This window comes from Argopecten irradians, chromosome 9 (assembly GCF_041381155.1).
Source record: "Argopecten irradians isolate NY chromosome 9, Ai_NY, whole genome shotgun sequence".
Taxonomy (NCBI): Eukaryota; Metazoa; Mollusca; class Bivalvia; order Pectinida; family Pectinidae; genus Argopecten; species Argopecten irradians.
In genome coordinates this window covers 40,577,828-40,600,533 of record NC_091142.1, presented here as the reverse complement: position 1 = coordinate 40,600,533, position 22,706 = coordinate 40,577,828, and the positions used below count along the sequence as shown (strand labels likewise).

General features: G+C 33.6%; 2 protein-coding genes across 8 annotated transcripts in view; one reads left to right on the top strand and one right to left on the bottom strand.

The window, feature by feature from the left end:
• LOC138332345 (eukaryotic translation initiation factor 4E transporter-like) overlaps positions 1 to 10,739 on the bottom strand; it is a 31,244-nt gene extending 20,505 nt beyond the window's left edge. For 4 of the 6 annotated variants that reach the window (XM_069280411.1, XM_069280415.1, XM_069280413.1 and 1 more), the window contains exons 1-9: positions 10,519 to 10,739; positions 6,781 to 6,927; positions 6,354 to 6,427; positions 2,938 to 3,077; positions 2,437 to 2,590; positions 1,386 to 1,620; positions 927 to 963; positions 483 to 671; positions 17 to 174 (exon numbers count right to left, since the gene is read on the bottom strand). In XM_069280411.1, coding sequence (XP_069136512.1) covers positions 17 to 174; positions 483 to 671; positions 927 to 963; positions 1,386 to 1,620; positions 2,437 to 2,590; positions 2,938 to 3,077; positions 6,354 to 6,427; positions 6,781 to 6,891 — 1,098 coding nt within the window. In that variant the 5' untranslated portion in view covers positions 6,892 to 6,927; positions 10,519 to 10,739. The remainder of the gene's footprint in view (positions 1 to 16; positions 175 to 482; positions 672 to 926; positions 964 to 1,385; positions 1,621 to 2,436; positions 2,591 to 2,937; positions 3,078 to 6,353; positions 6,428 to 6,780; positions 6,928 to 10,518) is intronic. The other 2 variants (XM_069280412.1, XM_069280416.1) reach the window with 1 other exon arrangement.
• A 202-nt stretch (positions 10,740 to 10,941) lies between these two features.
• On the top strand, positions 10,942 to 22,443 carry LOC138332344 (developmentally-regulated GTP-binding protein 1-like). 2 transcript variants are annotated; one of them, XM_069280409.1, is made up of 10 exons: positions 10,942 to 11,076; positions 13,193 to 13,358; positions 13,952 to 14,082; positions 14,358 to 14,427; positions 16,612 to 16,781; positions 19,463 to 19,648; positions 20,250 to 20,362; positions 20,723 to 20,845; positions 21,237 to 21,332; positions 21,600 to 22,443. In XM_069280409.1, the coding sequence occupies exons 1-10, from the start codon at positions 11,038 to 11,040 to the stop codon at positions 21,604 to 21,606; spliced, it is 1,101 nt and encodes a 366-aa protein (XP_069136510.1). In that variant the 5' UTR covers positions 10,942 to 11,037; the 3' UTR covers positions 21,607 to 22,443. The 2 variants fall into 2 exon arrangements, with proteins under 2 accessions (XP_069136510.1, XP_069136511.1); XM_069280410.1 differs by lacking the exon at positions 21,600 to 22,443 and having other exon boundaries at positions 21,237 to 21,336.
• Positions 22,444 to 22,706: the final 263 nt, after the last annotated feature.

The window sequence follows — 22,706 nt, the reverse complement described above, 5'->3', positions numbered from 1 at the left end:
CCAAATTTAAACTTACATTTAAACCAGGCAGATTATCAATCTTAAAGAACTCGTTGAAGTCAAAAATGTTGCTGTGAGGACTGGTTGTTCGCATGCTGTCCGAGTGATTGGATTCCTCGGGGGAACTTGGCTCATTTGTTTCGAGACTCCCATTTCTATCAGCAACATCTGCCACTGGAAACAAATCAAAATTTAATTTGTTAGTTGTTATTTCCTGAGGATTCTCTGAAAATAATGAGCTCAGAAACACATGGCATCACAATCTATACCTAAAGACAAGGGCATAACTCCTTCATATGTAAATGCATCCTAAGATATAAAATGGAATTTTATGATGTTGAAATTTTCTTATGCATCAAATGATGGCTAAATATTGAAAAAAGTAAGTTTATATGTCATAATATGAATGTTAATATCTGTCAATAAAAAAAATGATACAAATTATTTCAATATCAACAATAGCCCTGGTTACTGTTACACACCTCCAGTTTTTTGTTCCTCATGGGTGCTCTCCTCTGCATCTTCTTCTTCATCGATCTCCTTTATCTGGTTCCGATTCTCCTTTTCTTTTTCCCGCTCAAAGCCGCGGAGCTCAATGGTGTCCTGTTGACTAATAGGGCCCTCTGTGAACCATTCAGGCTCATCCTCCTGGTGGTAGTCTTTACGTCGCACTGTTACATTACAAACAAATACTCTGATCACTGACACCAACTGTTACTATCCAAACCATTAATTTTGAAAAATCTCGACACATTTGCATCTTTTTACATCTACATTTAAAATACTTTCAAAAGAAATAAATAATTTAGCACTTCTGTTGTTATTTCTACCAAACAGAGTTGAACTTTTGATTAAGTATTTAGCATTAACACAAAATATAATCTTTAAAGGACAATTATTGAGGCATAGTTATTATATATACTTACCATCTCTTGAAGTGAAATGCCGATTCCCAAAGTCTCTCTGCAAAAGTTATGAAATTAAATTTAGAGTTAATTATATGTTGTTGAAGGCATCAAAATTGTAAGCAAAAGCAGATCCTATTCTAAATAAAAAAAGATATTAAATTTTAGAACAAGAAACATGGAGGTCTAGGTAAGGCTTTATAAATAATCACAGCGAGGACAAAACCAATGTGTTGTGTACCCTATCATCCATCTCCATTTACTCCAAATCTGTGATTTTTTCAGGGTAATTAAATATTAGTTTTGAACTTATTAATTCGTCTATCATTCTCTGAGAGTCATCCAAAAGCTGAATATCTGCACATGTGTATCACATATCAGTAAAGCTGACATGGAAAGCAAGAAGATGGTAGAAATGAGACATCAAGTCACATACAATCCAAAAGACAACATGTATTAAGAAACGATTCCATATCTTACCCGATTTTCTCTGTCATCAAATTCCCTCCTGAAGCCCCGATCCCTAGAATCACGACTGTCACGGCCTTCTCTCTCCCACTCGCGATCGTAACGTCGGTCCCTATCTCGGTCTCTATCATCACGGTCAAACCTATCTCTGATGGCACGAAAGTCTCTTTCTCCTCCCCGTTCCCGCGTTGTTTCTCCTCTGTCACGATCGAGTTGAATTCGCCCACTTCCAATACGTCTAGGTCCCCTAAAAACAGAAACTCTTGCATCAATAACTACAGTTAACTTATAAATTAATTTACACATAGAAAAAAAGAATATACCAGACAGCCCCTACATAGTACTGTGTAAATCAATGGTTGATAATGGTCTAAATTTACACATAGGAAAACAGAATATACCAGACAGCCCCTACATAGTACTGTGTAAATCAATGGTTGATAATGGTCTAAATTTACACATAGGAAAACAGAATATACCAGACAGCCCCTACATAGTACTGTGTAAATCAATGGTTGATAATGGTCTAAATTTACACATAGGAAAACAGAATATACCAGACAGCCCCTACATAGTACTGTGTAAATCAATGGTTGATAATGGTCTAAATTTACACATAGAAAAACAGAATATACCAGACAGCCCCTACATAGTACTGTGTAAATCAATGGTTGATAATGGTCTAAATTTACACATAGGAAAACAGAATATACCAGACAGCCCCTACATAGTACTGTGTAAATCAATGGTTGATAATGGTCTAAATTTACACATAGGAAAACAGAATATACCAGACAGCCCCTACATAGTACTGTGTAAATTAATGGTTGATAATGGTCTAAATTTACACATAGGAAAACAGAATATACCAGACAGCCCCTACATAGTACTGTGTAAATCAATGGTTGATATTGAACAGCAACAATAGCAATGACTTGATCAAATAGATGATGACAACAAAACAAATATTCAATGACTCCTTTCACATGAATCTCTATATGATATACCCTGACATAGTAAGTATATCCGTAAGAATGACGTCGAGCAGTGTAAGAGGTAGTACCTTTCACGGTCACTTCCGTCCTTGAAGTCAGAAGGACAGCTGATCTGACGGGTCAATGTTGGCTGTGTTACGTGACAGCCAGTCCCAAAACTTCTTCGTTGTGGACTCAACACAATCCCATCTTTTTCTTCTTTCAGTCTCTCCTTCGGATCTGCTAACGACACAAACACAACCCGTCATTCAATACAATTAACTCCTACGCTCCATTTAACAATATTTTTTAATCTCATTAAGTAATCATACTGCCAATACTGACATAGTAATTTATTAAAATACGGTATACATTTCTATTCATAGTCAGGAGAACTAGATTTACTGATATTAATCAGAATTAGTTTCATAAGCATGCCAGAAATACCTATGCATTTTTCACCCCTGATAATCATTAATATGCCAGACCCCACTATTTTCAGAATTTCAAAAACTGTGGAAGTCTTCATCCAATTATATCAAATTAATTATATCATTGAGTAAATAAAACAAATAAATAAGTACACCAACCGGATGGTCTCCGCCGCATTAGGTAGTCTCTCTCAATCTGAACGCTCTTTTTGTCCCGATCACCTACAGTGATTGGCGAGTTGTTCCGTGACGTGTCAAATGATCTTGACCACCTATCAGGGTCCCACAATCCATCAAGGCTGTTGAAAGACAACAAAGATATTTAAAATCATCTTACAAACATAAAAGACTTAATCATAGCAAAGACTATAAACCTTACATAAACAATGATAACTGGATTAAACACGATTTAAAAGAATCCTATTTTTTCAAAAGATCACTCTTTATAACATATAAATTTCAGATAAACAGGATTTGACAAATATTTCGATGAAGAGCCCAAAGTTAAAATTCAGACAATATCTTTTCATAAAGTTGCCAAAAGTCATTACCTTTGACCAGTTTTTGGGATTTGTTGCAATAGTCAACTCCGAAAATATTAATACGTACTGTAACACTAAAGTCAAGCTAATAATTAAATAAGACTTAAGGAAAGATCAATTTCAAGCAAATTAGCTATAATGTGAATTATATCTTAATGTGAATTTTCCTTTGGCCACACCAATTCAAATAGTTCGTCAGGAATTCCTGCTCCTAAAATTGAAATTTCAGAAAAATATATTTAAAAAATAATCCCGCTCCTGTTTTTCGAGTTCAGGATTTTGAAGAACGAATTCCGGTTTTTTACATCATTTTCTCACATTTTGGTCCCACAAACGCTTGAATCGATCAGAAAAATGAAAGAAAAACAAAATGGCCCGGGATGTAAACATGCTTTCGTTTGTCGTTTTCTAAAACTGTAACTTTATAGCCGAAGTAAAGCAAGACGAAAGATGAAAATCTCTGTTGTGAATGTTAAATCACGAACAGGGGACCTCCCTTGCACGACAAAAGAATGTTGTGAAGATGGGTCTTGCAATGTTTTGCTAGAGTTCAGTTCCCGTCGTTGTTAGTGATTGACGCCATGACGGTCATATTTTGAAAACATGATTAGGCTAACATGCAATGCAAACTGGAGCTGAAGTGGCTGGTATAGCTAGCTGCTAAGTATTTGCTAGCTAAAATAGACAAATTTGGAATCTGCAGAATTATCTTCCAGAACTTTAAGGGTCACAACATCTCTGTGTGCAATATTCACTAATGTACCGTAGATGTCTACTTTATTGGATTTAACACCTGATCATGAGTTGTGTCTCTTCGTGAGGTGTAGTGTGAGGGTGTAGTGGGAAGAAAACTGAAAAAAAATCTCTGTTTAATTTTTTGCAGGGGCGGTTGAAGACTAATCTGGCTACCATCTATATATTTGCTTCATTAGATAGCTATTAGGTGATCAAAGGTGTTGTATAAGCAAGACTTTGTGAGTTGTAATCACAGGCTATTGTGTTCACACCTCACACTGTATAGTGCTGAGGGTAAACTACAGTAAAAGAGGTACAGTGTAGTGTATACTATGGTCACTGCTCACATATTTACTTGTTAAATTTCTATCTAGCAAACATGTCTTACATTAATTAATCAGTAAAATAATAGTAATGAAAAGTAATTGAATGTAATTGCTAATTCACATTTTTGAATGTAATAATTACAATTACATTACATGTAATTGAATATTTCTTAATTACAAATTACTTTCAATTACTTGAAAAATGTATTAATGAATTAATTCAATTAATTTTAATTACCCAACCTGCAATGCATGCACGCATTCTTCAAAACCACCAGCTAATGGTTGTATTGAAATAGTTTCTCATCATATGGCGTTAAATGATTATGGTAAGTTCAGTATGAAATTTATTGAATATACAGAAATCAGCAGGTGATCGGGAAAAAGCGTCATGACTCTATTTTATTTAGGCCTAGGAATTTTGTAGAAAATCAGCATTTGATATTGTGATTAACCCACGAAAAAACAATTCCACATCCTTCGAAGCTTTTGGAGATACATTAAAAGGATTTTTTTTCTGAAGTGTTATTTTTTTTTCTGAAGTGTTAATTGTCTGTGTTATTTTTCATTAAAATATAATATCAAAATTGTAGCCTAGACCAGTGAAGGGTGTCTTTCATAATATTTTAATATTGTTGTGATATTGTCTCAGTAAAACGAAACTTATATGAGAAACATCAATTATTATTGAATCGTATGATGGAGAAAATATCAGAATCATTTTGAGTCCATGCATGGACTACTAGGATAATGTAGCCTAAATTGGTTGTTACTATTTTTTCTAACTGAAACAACTTCAATGTCCTATGACTAGCATGAGATTTATCTAATGGTGTTTAGCAATAAAACATAAAGGAGAAGATAAGTTAAGACTCGAATATGGCCGCAAAATTAATTCTCCAGTAAAGAACAACATATTTGGCCATATAACAGTTGAATACATTTGCTAACACATTACATCCCGAAAATATCCTGCATGTGCCAATTATGTTCACTATGACGTCATCAACATGCAGTTTCCCGCCATTTTTCACAAAAATCCTTAAAAAATCATTCTTTTTGAGTGGTTTTCTCTAAATATGAATGTGGCCGCCTTCGTGGAGCAGAAAGAGATTTTCACCAGGTGTGTATTGTGTATTTACGCATATCCATGCAAAGTATAAAATTGCTCCAAGGTGGCGGCCAAATCCATTTCAAGCCTTTTCTAACCTAAAGATGATGAATTTCTAGCAAAATCTGGCGAGAAGAGGAAAATCATCAATTTGATGACGTCATAAATGGAGCACATCGTATACCTGGTTATAAAAAGTTATGTTTTGATGAATGGCAAGTATGAGAGTATTTATTGATGTGAAATTGATGTGGATCAGAGTTAATATTTTTCAGCCTGAAAAATTAAGGCCAAATACTGGTCCTATCATATCTACTCCTTACCATTCCATCCTAAATATTTTTCCAAATTCATACTATTTAGATGCTATATTAAAAGTGGTGATATTGACAATGTAAATGTTTTATGATGTGATCATACAAAATTGACAAGAAGTTTATCAACTACCTTTAGTATTCATTTCTACTGCTATTGAAAGCTGGAAAAACATTTCAAGAACATAAACCAAACAAATATCACTCGAATGTAATGAATAGGGACATGTTAAATCCAACATAAATTACAATATAGCATTTTACAACCCGCTCACTCGGATTTCTCCCAAAATGAGAATTTTTTTTTTTTTTTTTTAAATCCACCCTTTCGCTCCAATTTTTAATTTCAAATTCCCGAAGAACTATTTTTCAAATTGGTGTGGCCATGTTTCTTTTTCTTTTTTATTTCTGACGAACATAGCCCTAATTGGGTAAATTAAAGACAGAAATTGGTAAATACAGGGTTAATTTTCCATTAACCATAAGGATCCCATTATCAGACCCCATGGATGCCTGGCAAAAAGCCCTAACAAGTCAAGATACCTACGTGTTGAACTCCTCAGATAGACAAGCAGGCCTCTTCTTACCCAAGGGACAAAACTGAAGGTCAAGAAGCGTGTCCTACAAGACATATTAAACTTATATTTACTGTATCATATATATATATATATATATAAGTAAAAAAGAACCATGTCCATGTGATGGTTTCCATATACATAAAAAGAAAACACAACTATAAAACAGTTTTTTCCTCCCTAGCGCTTTCTCGGCTCATGCCGGTCTTCAGAAGACCCATGTTTTCCTGCTGATAAGTCGCATCTTTGTATAAGTCACAAAGGCAATTTTACAATTTGTTTTCTTTCAGTTTTTGTACATGTATATAAGTCACACTGGTATAAGTGACACCCAAAAGCTAGGCATCGTATACCCTAAATACTTTTTCACTAGTATCTCCAATAGGAGTTTCTACATACCCGAGTGTAATGGTAAGTTGGCATTGGTCCTGGGGTGTCGGGGCGAGTTATATCTTCACCCAGGTCCTTGGGTGTGTCCCTGTTACTGTCGCTGGAACTATCTGGATCCATTGTAGTAGCAGATTATCTCTTTACAAGTCCGATTCTCTACAATAGATACTAATAATCAGGCTTTGTGTATGAAATGGCATCGTTAAGCTATACATTTTGTACTATCAAACATTTTATACACTACATGTACACAACGAAGGTTGACATTAACAGTAGCTGGCTGCCAGGGTATCTTAACCCAGGAGCCCTGTTGACTGCTTGTACTGTCAGGTTAGATAACTCCGAATTACAATCTTGGTTGTTGACTGCTTGATTGTCAAATGTGGGTTGACATATCATATGATCAGTCAGGCTGCTGGATTTTACAGTCTGGCAGTCCTGTACATGTTATATCTGTTGAAAATATAAAGTCAGTGTGTGTAAACCCATGATTAGATATGCATGGTGAAATATTGTTCAGTTGTTCTTTTTCCCTACTGGGGACAATATTTTCATTATTTTTGTGTGTGGCATTACTATATATGGTCCTAAAAATTTTATATGTGAAATATAAAAATTAACGTAGACCGTCACTTCTGTGACGTCATGCGTTTGTAACGTCGCTATCCGGATCCTGGCAAACATATTTTATTTCTCCGTACCCATCTATTATAAATCGCTTCTGACATCAGCATTCGAGCAGATATCTTGTCTAGAACCTTTCAGAGTGTTTACTTGAAGTGTATCAATCTAAAGGTGTGGCTATCGGTAAATAAAGTATAATTTTGAAGATCATGCATGAAGTGAAATCCAAGAATCATAATAGTCGCTAAACAATCAGATGGAATTCAGTGTACATCAGTACGGGGACCCAAAATGAAAAACTTCGCATCAGTAGAAATCTCTAGTAACGAATGAATGACCGTTATCATTATAATTGTATTCCTATCGTTTTGCAGAATAAAAATAAATGTACACAGTATATGGATTTCATTTCAACAAATTTTATTGCAAATAATATGCAAATGGATTTGGCAACAGGCAAAGCCTATATTAGCCATCTCCAAACAAATCCGGTATAGTACAATTATTAACAAAATATTTTAACATTTAACATTACATTATGAATGAATATTATTATTAGTGCATTACAATATGGATGCCGAAAGAAGTTAGTGGTGTCCTTCAATAGGTACTCTTCGTCAGATACCGATATACTAATTTTCGTCCGGAAACGGATAAAGAAAATACGGAAATGAAATTGCTGGAAAATATTTTCATTTTATTTTTTGTTTGTTAAAATCTTAACTTATGATTTGAAAAACCCTATTACAGAAAATAATCCATTTCAATACAGTATCACACACAGCAAAATATTTGTCTCAGAAAAAGCTTATAACTTTCCTGTTGAATTAGACTCTTTTTTAAGTTTGAGGTCAGGCCTACATGTAGCTTGCAAACTGGTTCGTTATATTTTATATAATAGATAAATAAAATCATTAAGATAAGTAATTATTGTATTATCTTGTATGCTCCAATAATTTAATAAATATAGAAAACTATAAAAGGAAAATGAACAACATAAAACGTTAGGGCTGGGTATTGGAAGGTCTAAAACAATACAATACATATCGAAAATACACTGAAACAATACACGATACATATTGACGATACAGTGGACCTCTTTTTTCAAATTCAGTTGACCATTGTGTTTTGAATATTGTGACAATAAAAGACAATTTTGATAAAACATTCTATAACCTGGCAAAAACCTACAAGACATTTGATTTGGTTCACCATCTGTGTTGTTTTATTTCTGTCAATTCATATTCTTAGCTATGACAAGACATTTCTAATCCATCTAAGTGACACAGATGCTTTAAACACTTCCTTTTGATTGAAATGCTCTTACTTGAATGATGTTCAAGAATAAATTTTGTTTGGAATTTCCTCATTCTATAATAAAAACAGTAGGTTAAGTTGTTAAAACGATACAGCGATATACAGCATGTTTGCATATCGATATTCGATACACTGCTGAAAACCGATACATATTGGTATATCGATATATTGATCCAGCCCTATAAAACGTTGAAAAGTGCTACAGATTCGTCTATTTTTAATGTTTGCAGGCCAAAATTTAATGGGTACTAAAAAGCAAATCGGTCATATTTTGAAAAATAATGCGGTGAGGTATAATTTTTATGGGCTTTTCTTATTGCAAACAGGTCAATCTTTATTGAAAAAAAAATCGATTTTCTTGAGATCATTTTTTTCAGAAAAAAAGAAAACATGAATATTTTGATGCAATTTTTCATTAAAATTGGGTCGGGAATTACTTTCAAAGTAACGATATTTTGTTATATTGCTGCAAACTCAGCTTATTTGATATAGTTATGAATCCTATATCACCTACTGAAGGTATGAAGATGTTGATGTTAAAGAGAGGAAATGTTATTTATTTAAAAATCCTTGAAATCCGGAATATTAAGTCATTAGTACATATCTTTAAGCAACCCTGGAAGAAAAATTAACCCTTCAGATGATTGTGATGTCACAAAATTCACATCAAAAGATGATGTCACAACCACCGGATTACAGAACTAATAAACTTTACCCATGTTGTTTTGGGATCTTGAAACGGCTTTATTCACAGTATTTGAGTGGTAATCGACCTGGTAGCTCAATTAGTATCTGATGAAGCATCTGGAGTTCCTAGGTTCAAACCTAAGTCTGGCAGTTACATTTTCCCCATCCTCGATACTCCATGGGTTCAGATCACTTGCTATCTCTATACCCCTGGACAATCTCATGTAGTAAAACTGAAGGCAGCTCACCTGCAAAGATTTCCTTTGAAGACTACAGAGAGAGTGCCCCCAACTTCAAAGCCACACAGTCAACCACAGTTTACTGTTATATGGCTCTTTTGATGTACATCAAAGGTCTAAATTACCTGTTCTTGTTGCCTCTAGTTTTCTGAGATAGTCCAGGGGTGTAGAGATCGTAAGTGATCAGAACCCCTGAAGTATCGAGGATGCATTTTCCAATATATCAAAAACAAAGAGAAACTGTTGAGAATCTTTATAGGGAAGGTTATGGTATGATCATCATATTGATAAGGGTAGGCTAGATGTCAACCTGGGTACTGTCCCGTATTAATGTCAACTTACTTATAAGATGTACACATGTACAGTGAAGATGTATTCAGAGTCTATTGCTACATATACACAAACCTGATTAACAACACCAGGTTATCATTCTTAGAAAGAAAATCTTGGTCACACTGACCTATATTAAAAATGTAAATAAAGATACTAATTTTCAAATAGCACAATTTTTAAAGTCCATTGTCATGTCCATCATGAAGAACATTAAAATATCACTTAGGTAGACATGGTTGTTATTTCAATCTTTATCATAATTGAAATATAGTTAAGTGTAGGCCTAGTATGACAATATCGACACCGTCCTTTGTAAAATTTTCCTGCAGTACAAAAAATATAAACTTTTGATAATGATATGATGAGTGATAAAATGCATAATGATACAAAAATGCAATTGTCATTTACAAATATATAACATGTATAATTATGCATTATGTTAGTATTCACCTGGATTTAAATGCATAGAAATGAAACTCGTCGATAAAATTGGGGAGTATGACAATGCTAATGAAGCAAAACATGAAAACATGGACGACAGACTCACCTTTACCTTCACCTACTAGACAAGTCGATACGAAAAGACAACGTTATTGGTCCTCAAAAGCTCTATCGAATATAAACTATATAATACAATATTTACAAAGCTATATTCACAACACGACAATAATTCTGTACACTAGGCGAAAGGTCATTATGAAAATATTTCTAGACAACAGTGAATACGTATAATTTGAACGGCTGCAGCACAACATCGGAAAATGCTGAAAATGCCAGGATATTGGCATGCGCATCAGACGTCTGACCTTTGTCGCTGCTGAATTTGCATAACTATTACTGTTTTAAAGATATGTCTTTTCATCATGCTCTTCAATATAATAACGAATTAATTCAGTTAAGAAATAGAGATTTGTTTTTCAGTTGAAAAATATTAAAAGAATTAAAATAATTACGAAAACATCCCTTATGTATTTATTTCCGGTTCTGTTCATTAAGAAGTACTTCCGGGTCATTTTGGGAGCCAACTAGCCGAAGTTGCACGTTTTTGGTGTAAGAAGAAGTCAAGATGGGTATCTTAGAAAGGATCGCCGAGATTGAGGCCGAGGTAAATTGTCAATTGTTTATACAATATATACTGAACTCGTTTTATAGACAGAGAGGTTTGACGTATCGATGAATGCATGAAAGGTTACCACTTGGAACCCAAACAACCAAATAAAAAAAAGTTAACGATTCTTCCCTCGTTGTTTTTTATGTTGACTGGCTCATGTTTCATTTCCGTTTTCTGATGAACTGTTTGATATTTTGAAGCAAGAACACACAGTTTTGATTGAAAAAAAAGATAGTAGATTAATGGCTAGACCAGGGCTCGAACACAGAACCTCAAACCATTAGCCGGGTGCTATTCCAATATAGTGAGTTATCTGTGTATTCCATTTAGAAGAACACTATTCTGAACGTTCTGGTTGTCCAAACTTAGAATGGTTTTGCTTAATGGTGGGAAATATTACAAACATTTACCAATCACATTATAAATCTTAGAGTAAAAACAGCAACATCAAGGTTGGCCGAAAAACTAGTAATTTAACACAATTCGTAAATCATATGTACATTTGTATTACAAACATTGAAACTAACCAAAGCCACATAGATCCATCCCACAAGACACATAGTTTTATGTAGGTAGGCACAAATATCAAACTAACAGTCTAAGTGTTGCTCTTGTCTTATCAATCATGTCATCTGCACTAAATACTGCAACAAGAGGGAACAACTCCCGTGGTCGTTATCACTAAATTATATTACTTGGTGTATGAAAATGTTTATAACACAGTTTTATGCCTTTCAATCTGGAAATCAATCAAATTCCTGGAGTCAAGATATGAAATTAATTAAATTGAGGGTATCAACAAGTCTAATTACAAATTTATTAAAACATTTAAAAGTGACTATATACCAGATTAAAACATTACATTTAAAAGTGACTATATACCAGATAAAAACATTACATTTAAAATTGACTATATACCAGATTAAAACATTACATTTAAAAGTGACTATATACCAGATTAAAACATTACATTTAAAAGTGACTATATACCAGATTTATACCAGATTAAAACTTTACATTTAAAAGTGACTATATACCAGATTAAAACATTACATTTAAAAGTGACTATATAACAGGTTAAAACATTACATTTAAAAGTGACTATATACCAGATTAAAACATTGCATTTAAAAGTGACTATATACCAGATTAAAACATTACATTTAAAAGTGACTATATACCAGATTAAAACATTACATTTAAAAGTGACTATATACCAGATTAAAACATTACATTTAAAAGTGACTATATACCAGATTAAAACATTACATTTAAAAGTGACTATATACCAGATTAAAACATTACATTTAAAAGTGACTATATACCAGATTAAAACATTACATTTAAAAGTGACTATATAACAGATAAAAATTTCATTTCAAAATATTTTATTGTCAACAACAAAAGAAGGTATATTACATATTAATAATATTGGAACGGACAACAGGCTAGGTCTATACTATAAATGCCAGATATTAATTGTGTGTAATGTAATGTATCCATAATCAATAATTCTGTAGAAAAAAAGGTAAAATAAAAAAGTAACTTCACTTTTAATCAAATTGTTATCAAGTTTGATCTCATTATAAATTGTCATTATATTCAAGATGTCGAAAGATCGAATAACTTTTTACTCTCTTGATCATGAAATCCTAACTTCAAAATAAATGAATATGTTATTATATGTTTTATGTCATAATTAAATACTGTACAGTGTAGTTGCAATAATATCACATTGGTTATATATAATTATGGGCTTATGAAACAACAATCATTAATTACCTTGAGGAGACTTTTATCTTGTTCAGTAACTTACGATCATGGTTTATGAGTTTAAGTTTTAAAAGATAATGTTAAAAGATATTAACATTTTATACCTCTTAATATTTGCAGTATTTCTGTGTTGACTGGTAGTCTTATGATCACTCAGACTGGAATGCCATCAAACTCCATTATGAAGTCATCACCCCTACTATATATCACGACTACAATACATTTTAAAAAATATTGATCGTCTCATGTTTTCAAACATAAAAAGGTTCCTTATGATCTGATATTTGCCTAATGTTTTGTAGAACTGTTAATATCTTTGGTGTTTGTTATATTTCAGATGAATCGGACCCAGAGAAACAAAGCCACCATGGGTCATTTAGGTCTGTTAAAGGCTCGACTGGCCAAACTGCGGAGAGAGCTGATTGAGCCAAAAGGTGGCGGTGGAGGTGCAGGTGAAGGCTTTGATGTGGCAAAAACTGGTGACGCCAGGATAGGATTTGTAGGTAAGGCATCAAAGGATAAAGGTTCAGATGATTGTATCAAGCTTGTGAAGGTAGTTACAGTGTATGTTCCTTACACTTACTGACAAACAGTATTTTAACCAGCGAGAACTGTTCTATGACTCAACTGTTTGGGCAACAAGTGATTTGCTTAATTAGTTTCATAGAAATTTCAGGATTATAATTATAAAACTTCCATCTTTTATTTCAACAATTTGAAAATCTCCGACCAGTTCTGCAGGAAAAATATATAAATCACAAAGAAAAGAAATTACTCAGTTTACGTAGGAGTTACTTCCCCTTGTTCAATACTCGGTCAAAGTTTGATCGATCACTTGCATTTCCAACGCATTTTGAGTGCATTCTATATGCGATTATTTCTGTTAGGATGCATTATTTTGTGAGAATTTTTGTTCACGAAATGTACGCCAGACTGTAATTTGAGTCAAAAATCTGATCATGACTAAAGTGCAGAAGCAAAACTGCTGAATATTTTATTTGGACTAGTGTTAGATAGACTAGTAAAATTTAGGGTTAACTAATCCAAATGACCAGCAGTGGAAAAAATGTACGTCTACTAATGTTTTATATTCCAGGGTTCCCGTCCGTAGGTAAATCTACCCTACTAAGTAACCTCGCCGGAGTGTATTCTGAAGTGGCTGCCTATGAGTTTACCACACTTACGACAGTACCTGGTGTAATTAGGTACAAAGGTGCAAAAATACAGGTAATAAAACCAAATGCAGCTTTATGACCCACCATGTATATACATGTATAGTGTTACATCTACTCATGTCAATCCCACCGCTTCCTTCCTATCATACTTTTATAATCATACAGGTGGGAGTATTGATTCGTACAGAGAGTTCTAGTTTGTTATCTCATAAAAGCTATAAAAAATCAAGTTAGTGATCGCAGCAGTTTATGTACATAAACTTTTAATATTACTAACATGAATAATACTTCTCATCTCTTTATTCATAGTAATTGATTATTTTACAGTTGTTAGATTTGCCTGGTATTATTGAAGGTGCTAAAGATGGAAAGGGTCGAGGAAAACAAGTCATAGCAGGTAAATTAGAATATACAACAATACAGATTAAATGATGATATTTATTTCAGCAAAAACCAAGATTTATAGACTTTATATATTTAAGGAAAAAATGTGTAAACTTCGCCTGTTATTTCAAATCCTATTGACATGATACCACCTTACATGACAATAAAATTTGTTGTAAAAAAAAAACCTAAGATTTATGCTGATTGCTAATAGGTCCCTCATCACATAATTACAACAGATGTAAAGTTGCCTTAGCGACTTTCTGAATTCAGCGACCTTCTGTCTTAAACGACCTAAATTATTCCTCCCAACGAAAATTACTATATAATCTATCTGTATTAAACGACCGTCTGTCTTATGCGACAAGCGACCATACTTTTAGGATCCAACGACACTCGATGTTCTGTATTTAACGACCCAAATCACACATGCATTTGTCTTCTATTCATATATAAAGCCAAGCCAGTTAACTATCCTGTAGGGCTTCCAACCCAGCCCCATTAAGGCAAGACAAAAGAGCTATCCATATGGCTTGGTTATATACACAAGGTGTTCACTTTGACATAAATTAGCACTTATTCATGCATGAAGTCTCTCGGCTTCAGTACCGATGGCCGAAGCCGTCTGCATGTCTGAGCTGGATGTTGCAAAGAAAATGTGCTATTTATTCACGATGTTTGTGATAAAAATCAAGAATAATCACTTCCAAAACCAACTAAAATAATGATGAACAATGATTTACTCACATAAGAACGACATGAATGTAGAAATATGGTACTGAAAATGTATCAGTGTAGCTAAGCATGATGGCAGCCATTTTGGGAGATAGTAACAGAGGAGTCGGAAATAGCTGATTTCCGGATTTTTTTTTTTAAATTATTTTTTTCACACTATTTTTTTTCCATTTTTTTTATCTATAAAATAAATGAATAAAATGATGAAAGAAAATAAAAAAAAAAAAACATTAAAAACTATTGTTATTTTTTTTTCTGCTTTTAAATACATTGTAATTTTGTAGCTAATTATGATATATAAGTGGTAGGCCTAAACAAATATTTGTTTTAGAAATTTTTAATCTTATTCATGAATAAAAACAGAAAGATAAATAAAAAATAAATAGATAATTGAAAAACAAAAGTGCCTAAAATTAAATACATAATTAAAAGGTGTATTAAATTATGTGATATATTATATATTTAATAATTTCCTATTATTGTGACTGTTTTTAGTACAACAAAACTGTCAAGACATGTCCCACATTATACATTGATACATGTATTTAATTGTTTCGAAAGGGGTGATTCAATTAAGAGACCAACTGTCATATGTGACCTATTTTTCAATCTCCTTTGGAAGGTCTCTTAAAACAATTTCGACTGTACAACAGATGTAAAGTGGTTGCCTAATAGGTCCCTCATCACATAATTACAACAGATGTAAAGTGGTTGTCTAATAGGTCCCTCATCACATAATTACAACAGATGTAAAGTGGTTGTCTAATAGGTCCCACATCACATAATTACAACAGATGTAAAGTGGTTGTCTAATAGGTCCCTCATCACATAATTACAACAGATGTAAAGTGGTTACCTAATAGGTCCCTCATCACATAATTACAACAGATGTAAAGTGGTTGCCTAATAGGTCCCTCATCACATAATTACAACAGATGTAAAGTGGTTGCCTAATAGGTCCCTCATCACATAATTACAACAGATGTAAAGTGGTTGCCTAATAGGTCCCTCATCACATAATTACAACAGATGTAAAGTGGTTGCCTAATAGGTCCCTCATCACATAATTACAACAGATGTAAAGTGGTTGCCTAATAGGTCCCTCATCACATAATTACAACAGATGTAAAGTGGTTGCCTAATAGGTCCCTCATCACATAATTACAACAGATGTAAAGTGGTTGCCTAATAGGTCCCTCATCACATAATTACAACAGATGTAAAGTGGTTGCCTAATAGGTCCCTCATCACATAATTACAACAGATGTAAAGTGGTTGCCTAATAGGTCCCTCATCACATAATTACAACAGATGTAAAGTGGTTGCCTAATAGGTCCCTCATCACATAATTACAACAGATGTAAAGTGGTTGCCTAATAGGTCCCTCATCACATAATTACAACAGATGTAAAGTTTAATCAAATCTACTGTAACGCATACATATATCACTTTTATTTTCCAGTTGCTAGAACAGCAGGATTAATATTTATAGTGCTTGATGTGCTGAAGCCTCTACAGCACAAAAAGCTCATAGAAAAAGAGCTGGAAGGATTTGGTATCCGACTCAACAAAGAGCCCCCACAGATTGGGTTCAAAAGGAAGGAGAAAGGAGGAATCAACTTACAGACGTTGGTAAGCTGGTATCATGTTTGTTTAACTAATCATATCACTTGGTACCCTGTTTGTTTAGTTATGTGAAAGGGATCCACTTTGACTTGACATGCTGGAGCAGGTATTGGATCTCTTCATGTGGATGTTGAACTCACAACCCCTCTTCTGATTCAAAGTGCTAATTTTAAAATGTCATGACATCTTAACCACTCAGCCAATACAACCCCTCTCTTCTGTTTAGTAAAATAGTGGGGTCTGTATGTTGATATAATTTATTTAAACTTTAGGTAGGATTATGTACTGAATTACTGGCTATTAAGCTTTTATAAAAGACAATGTTTTTGTCATTTAAGAATATAAACTGACATTGGACTTAAACATTATGCTTCAGGCTTCATAATGAGAAATGAAATACAGTAAAACCCCTATAACTCGAACAGCAGGGGACAAAGTCAATAGTTCGAGGAATACGGGGTATTCGACTCATCTGAGGATGGTCACGATCGACAGTCAAAATGTCTGGTCTTAAACTATGACAAACAATGCACGACAATGACATTTTTAATTACCCTATCTTTCAGCCTTTTGGATTTCTTTATTCACGTGTTTTATTGATAGCAATATCAAGTTGAAAAAATATGTATAACATAGATTGAGCGTTTGAAAATGCTTACGAGAAAGCCCTAAATCAAATTTCATTCACAGCAGAGTAAGTGATCGTTATCTAGGTTAATGTACAATCCCAATTGATCAACAAGGAGTACATTTTCTATTATTTAATTATCACAAATCATTTCAAACATTTACAAAATACGTACTCACAATAAAGTTATTAACCAGCATAATTATGAACATAAGAAACGATGTCTATTTTCAAAAAGTGTTAGGTTAAAACATGTGTTAAAAGTTACAACATACTGGAAAAGAATACGGAATGCACTAATAAAATGTACTTTGCAAATCATTTGATATCGTTTACATCTTTCCATAAATAACTTGTGTAAGCCTGTCGAATGAAAACAACAAGGTTTTTTTTTTTAAATGAAGTTATATAAATATAATTTATAATTGTCATTTCACAATGCGTACTTTCTATTAACACGGATCAACAACTTCCGTATTTTCGCATTTAGAATCTACAGCAAATATTATTACAAGAGAAACATCAATAATTTAACGCCTTTTCTGAAATGTTCAAATAAAGTTAGCATCAAACAACGACTTGAAATTGTGTAGGCAGGTAATAATGACACCGTTAATCCCTTAATTATCTAAAGGCTTGATAAGCCACCTGTATAAAAACAAGATCATGAGCAATTATCCATGTCGGTCGGTGCAGTCAGGTGTGACACAGGTAAAAAATCTAAGGGGCCGAACACCTGTTATGCGAATACATGGGTAAATACTATGTATTTGATGAAACGGGGACATATTTCTGTTCGAGGAATAAGGGGTATTCGACGAATAGCTGTTCGAGCTATCCGGGGTTTTGTTATGTAGATTATATAGCTCACCTGGTCCAAAGGACCGAGGTGAGCTTATGGGATACCGCAGCGTCCGGCGTCCGTCAACAATCGACTTCTTCTCCATAACCGCTGGTCGGATTTCAATAAAATTTGACTGGTAGCATCCTTATGGGCTACTAACTGAAAATTGTACAAATGATGGGGCTGACCCCCCGGGGGCCTGAGGGGCGGGGCCAAAAGGGGTCAATTTGGCTATTTCCATATAAACAACTTCTTCTCTGCAACTAAGCATGGGATAGCACCCATAATGCAATGGTAGCATCCTTATAGGGTGGGGATTCAAAATTGTACAAATGATGGGGCTGACCCCCCGGGGGCCTGAGGGGCGGGGTCAAATGGGGTCAATTTGGCTATTTCCATATAAACGACTTCTTCTCTGAAACCAAGCATGGGATAGCACTCATAATGCAATTGTAGTATCGTTATAGGGTGGGGATTCAAAATTGTATAAATAATGGGGCTGACCCCCCCGGGGGCCTGAGGGGCGGGGTCAAAAGGGGCCAATTTGGCTATTTCCATATAAACGACTTCTTCTCTGAAACTAAGCATGGTATAGCACCCATAATGCAATGGTAGCATCCTTATAGGGTGGGGATTCAAAATTGTGCAAATGATAGGGCTGACCCCCCGGGGGGCCTGAGGGGCGGGGTCAAAAGGGGTCAATTTGGCTATTTCCATATAAACGACTTCTTCTCTGCAACTAAGAATGGAAGAGCACTTATAATGCAATGGTAGCATCCTTATAGGGTTGGGATTTGAAATTGTAGGGCTGACCCCCGGGGCCTTAGACGGCAATAGATGCGAGGTCAAAAAGGTCAATAAGGCTACTATTTTCATATAAATTACTTTGTCTCTGAACCTATGTATTGGATAGCATATTTGTATGGTATCAATAGCATCATTGTATGGTTGTGATTCAAAATTAAACTTTGGGAGTCAATTTTGCTTATTTTTCTAATTGTCAGAGTCTTGTGATAATTACTAACAAAAAACAATAGGTGAGTGATACAGGCCCTCTTATGTAGATTATATAGGGACACGGTTGGGACCGTACGACAAGTTCGACAAATAGGGGGTATTCGAGGAATCCGGGTTCGAGTTAGAGAGGTTATACTGTAGATTATTTAGTAAGACACTCCTAAAGTTAAACGATCTCATTTAAAATGTTTGTTTTAGGTTACACAATCAGAACTGGACTTGGACTTAGTAAAGACAATTCTGAATGAATACAAGATCCACAATGCTGACATTGTCCTCCGTGTTGATTCTACATCTGAGGAACTTATAGATGTGATTGAGGGCAACCGGGTCTACATTCCGTGTATATACCTGCTCAACAAAATAGACCAGATCTCCATTGAGGTAAAACGATAAACTTTTTATTTAATCTTTAATTAATAAGTTGATTAGGTATTGGCCTTTTTAAAGCATCATTCATTAATGGTACATCAGTATAAAACTTTTGTTACAGTATCACTATTGCTTATAAAGATAATGGAAGGGTTATTACTCAAATTTGTAAGCCTATCCATTTGTTCATTACTTTTCAATTTGATTAAGAAATGGAATTAATCACTGTTTCAACATTTTGGTATTTCTAAGAATGTTCTTGTATCTCTTTTCTGTAGAGATTTGTGTTTGTCACGTCTTTGACACATAAGTTCATTTTTCAAACTACTAAACCTTGGCCCAGTTTTATCATCATTCCTTAACATTAATCTTAAAATTCTCCGTATAAAAGGAATGCATTACAGAAGAATAGGGATACAAATCAAGTAAAGGAACTTCCCTTAACTTTTGTAGTGTTTTTCTATGGAGAATTTAACATTAATGAAATCCTTAAAGTTAAGGAAAGTTCATAAAAATGAAGCCTGTTGTTTTAGGTTCATAAATAAACTTTGACAATTATAACTGTTGTTTAATAAATATTTACTTTTCCATTCCTGAACTTTCTTTGAACCAGGAGTTAGAAATAATTTACAAAATACCTCACTGCGTACCAATATCAGCACATCACAAGTGGAACTTTGATGACCTCCTAGAAAAAATGTGGAACTATCTGGGCCTTGTAAGAATGTAAGTATTCTTGATATTGATTGGTGGGTTTTAAAACAACTTTAAAAATTACACTACTACTACCCACATGAATAATTGATTTTATAAAAAAAACTTTTGTTCTACTGTTCATTTCAAAAAGTGATGGTTTACATGTAGCTACAGTAACACCCAATTTTGATTATTATTATGACATATTAAAATTTTATTTTTCATTTTACAGAGGATTTGATTGAAGATTTGTATTAGTTATATATTAAACGCTTTTATTGGTATTATGATTTACAGAAACTTAAATTAAGAACACATAATTATGTGTTCATTACTAGATTGTGGCCTACATACATGTTAAAAGATTTGATGATTTTGTTTTTTGCTCAGATATACAAAACCTAAAGGACAGTTACCAGATTACACAGCACCTGTTGTATTAAAAGAAGGAAAGAGCTCTATAGAAGATTTTGCAAACAAACTCCACAGAAATTTACTTAAAGAATTCAAATAGTAAGTTGTTTCCCCTAGTATAATAATGTTAAGTTGGATCACCAACTAATGAGTTGTCTCCCCTGCTGAAAAGTCTCAGTTTGGTAGGGAAGTAGCTCTGTCATCCTTCCAGTGCCCTGATGTATTTTAGTGAACTGGAAAGTCCAATATTTGTTAGACAGAATATTTACTAATTTACGAGAAGGAAATATCCACATATTTTTCAATTTCACTAACTGATAAGCTATACAAAATATCCTACTCATTATTTTTTCCATTTTATTTTTGTGCGTTTCGATGTTCTCAGAATTTAATTTTACCTTGAAGATATATACAGTATGTATATCGAGCTGTATTACTTTATCATACAGAGGTATTTGTTTTCTATAATACTGATTGCTTTGTTTTTCAGTGCATTGGTATGGGGATCCTCAGTAAAACATCAGCCACAGAAAGTGGGCAAGGATCATGTTCTATGTGACGAAGATGTCGTCCAAATTGTGAAAAAGTAAGTTATGTTGTGTATGTTTGTAAATTGACCTGTGAAGATATTAATAACTGAGAATATTTTTTCTGTCAATGAATATATCCTTTTAGATTATATTGAATGCTATAGAAATTTATTACGCAGTGTGAAAGGTGATATAAAATTTCATAATTTATACATGATATTTCATTTCAAATTGTCACGTTGGATGCGATTATATCATAAAAGTGCATGTTATAGAAATCCAATAAGGAAAATTCATATATTTTTTTCTATTTCTTATTTCAGAGTTTGAACTTCCTCCCTTTTCCCACATTATTGGCCATTTCACTTGAGAAAGCAAACAGCGTCTACTGAAAACTCCATGGTTTTAATTAGTTAATCCTTGAATTATGAAGAAACTGGAATAACCAACAGATACAAAGCATGTCCTTTGTAAACAATTGTACACAAGAAAATTCTTAATAAGCTGTAATTTTACCATTGGGATGGATTACTGTGAAATTCCTTCTCAATTGCTTGCAGAAAAAAAAGGTTCTTGTGATTAAGCTGGATTTTGCCATTCACAAAAAAACATTTTTGAACTTGAATTGTTTTTGAATATTTTCATTCAAAGTGGATTTGGATTCAGTGATATATCTACATACAGCTATACAGTAAAGATGAATTTCAATGACATCACAGAGTTGTCATTTTGTGTGTTGATGAATGTGGTGAATTTTCAGAAATACTGTTCTGAATGAATGGAACCATTTTCATTTCCCCAAAAATCTTATTCGTGAATGACATGTGGATTGCTAAAATCATGTTAACATATGGACATTTGCTCTAAAATTCCTTCTTAGAGAGATGGACTCATGCATATTTGTTTTGCTCCAAGATTTTAGTTAATGCCTATGGTTAACTCACTCACCCCTTCAGTTTCATGATGGACTGGTCCAGCCTTTGATTTAGAAGGGTCTAAATGTGTCTTCAGGGGTAAATGAGTAAAAGATCAGTTATGAAATTTAAAGTCATGCATTAACTTAATATTAGGACTGGTTTGGTGCACAGATTATTTCATTGTAGATATTGAAAGTGACAGAACAGAACCTGAGCAGGTTTTGTTTCGATTAAAAGTAACTTTATTTTACTTTGTGTTCATTTTATTTTTTCTTTTGTACTTCTATTGCAACATTGACCTTCTCTGCCTAGGACATTTTATCTATCAAATGACCTAGTCTGTAATAACAAGTATATGTAGTCAACAGAAGAACAAGTACCAATGGATTATGGCAGCATCCAAAATATGATAGACCTAATGAAGATTTAATGTGGATCATGAAATCTTCAATATGTAGAAACATATGTAGAATTCGTTGTTTTTCATGGATTTGAAAACATAAGAATGTGACA

Bases quoted from the DNA above. Each gene is read 5' to 3' on its own strand.
- LOC138332344 (XM_069280409.1), top strand. From the start codon at position 11,038: ATGGGTATCTTAGAAAGGATCGCCGAGATTGAGGCCGAG. The intron at 11,077-13,192 runs GTAAATTGTCAA...GTTATATTTCAG, and splicing joins TCGCCGAGATTGAGGCCGAG to ATGAATCGGACCCAGAGAAA. The intron at 14,428-16,611 runs GTAAATTAGAAT...TTTATTTTCCAG, and splicing joins AGGAAAACAAGTCATAGCAG to TTGCTAGAACAGCAGGATTA.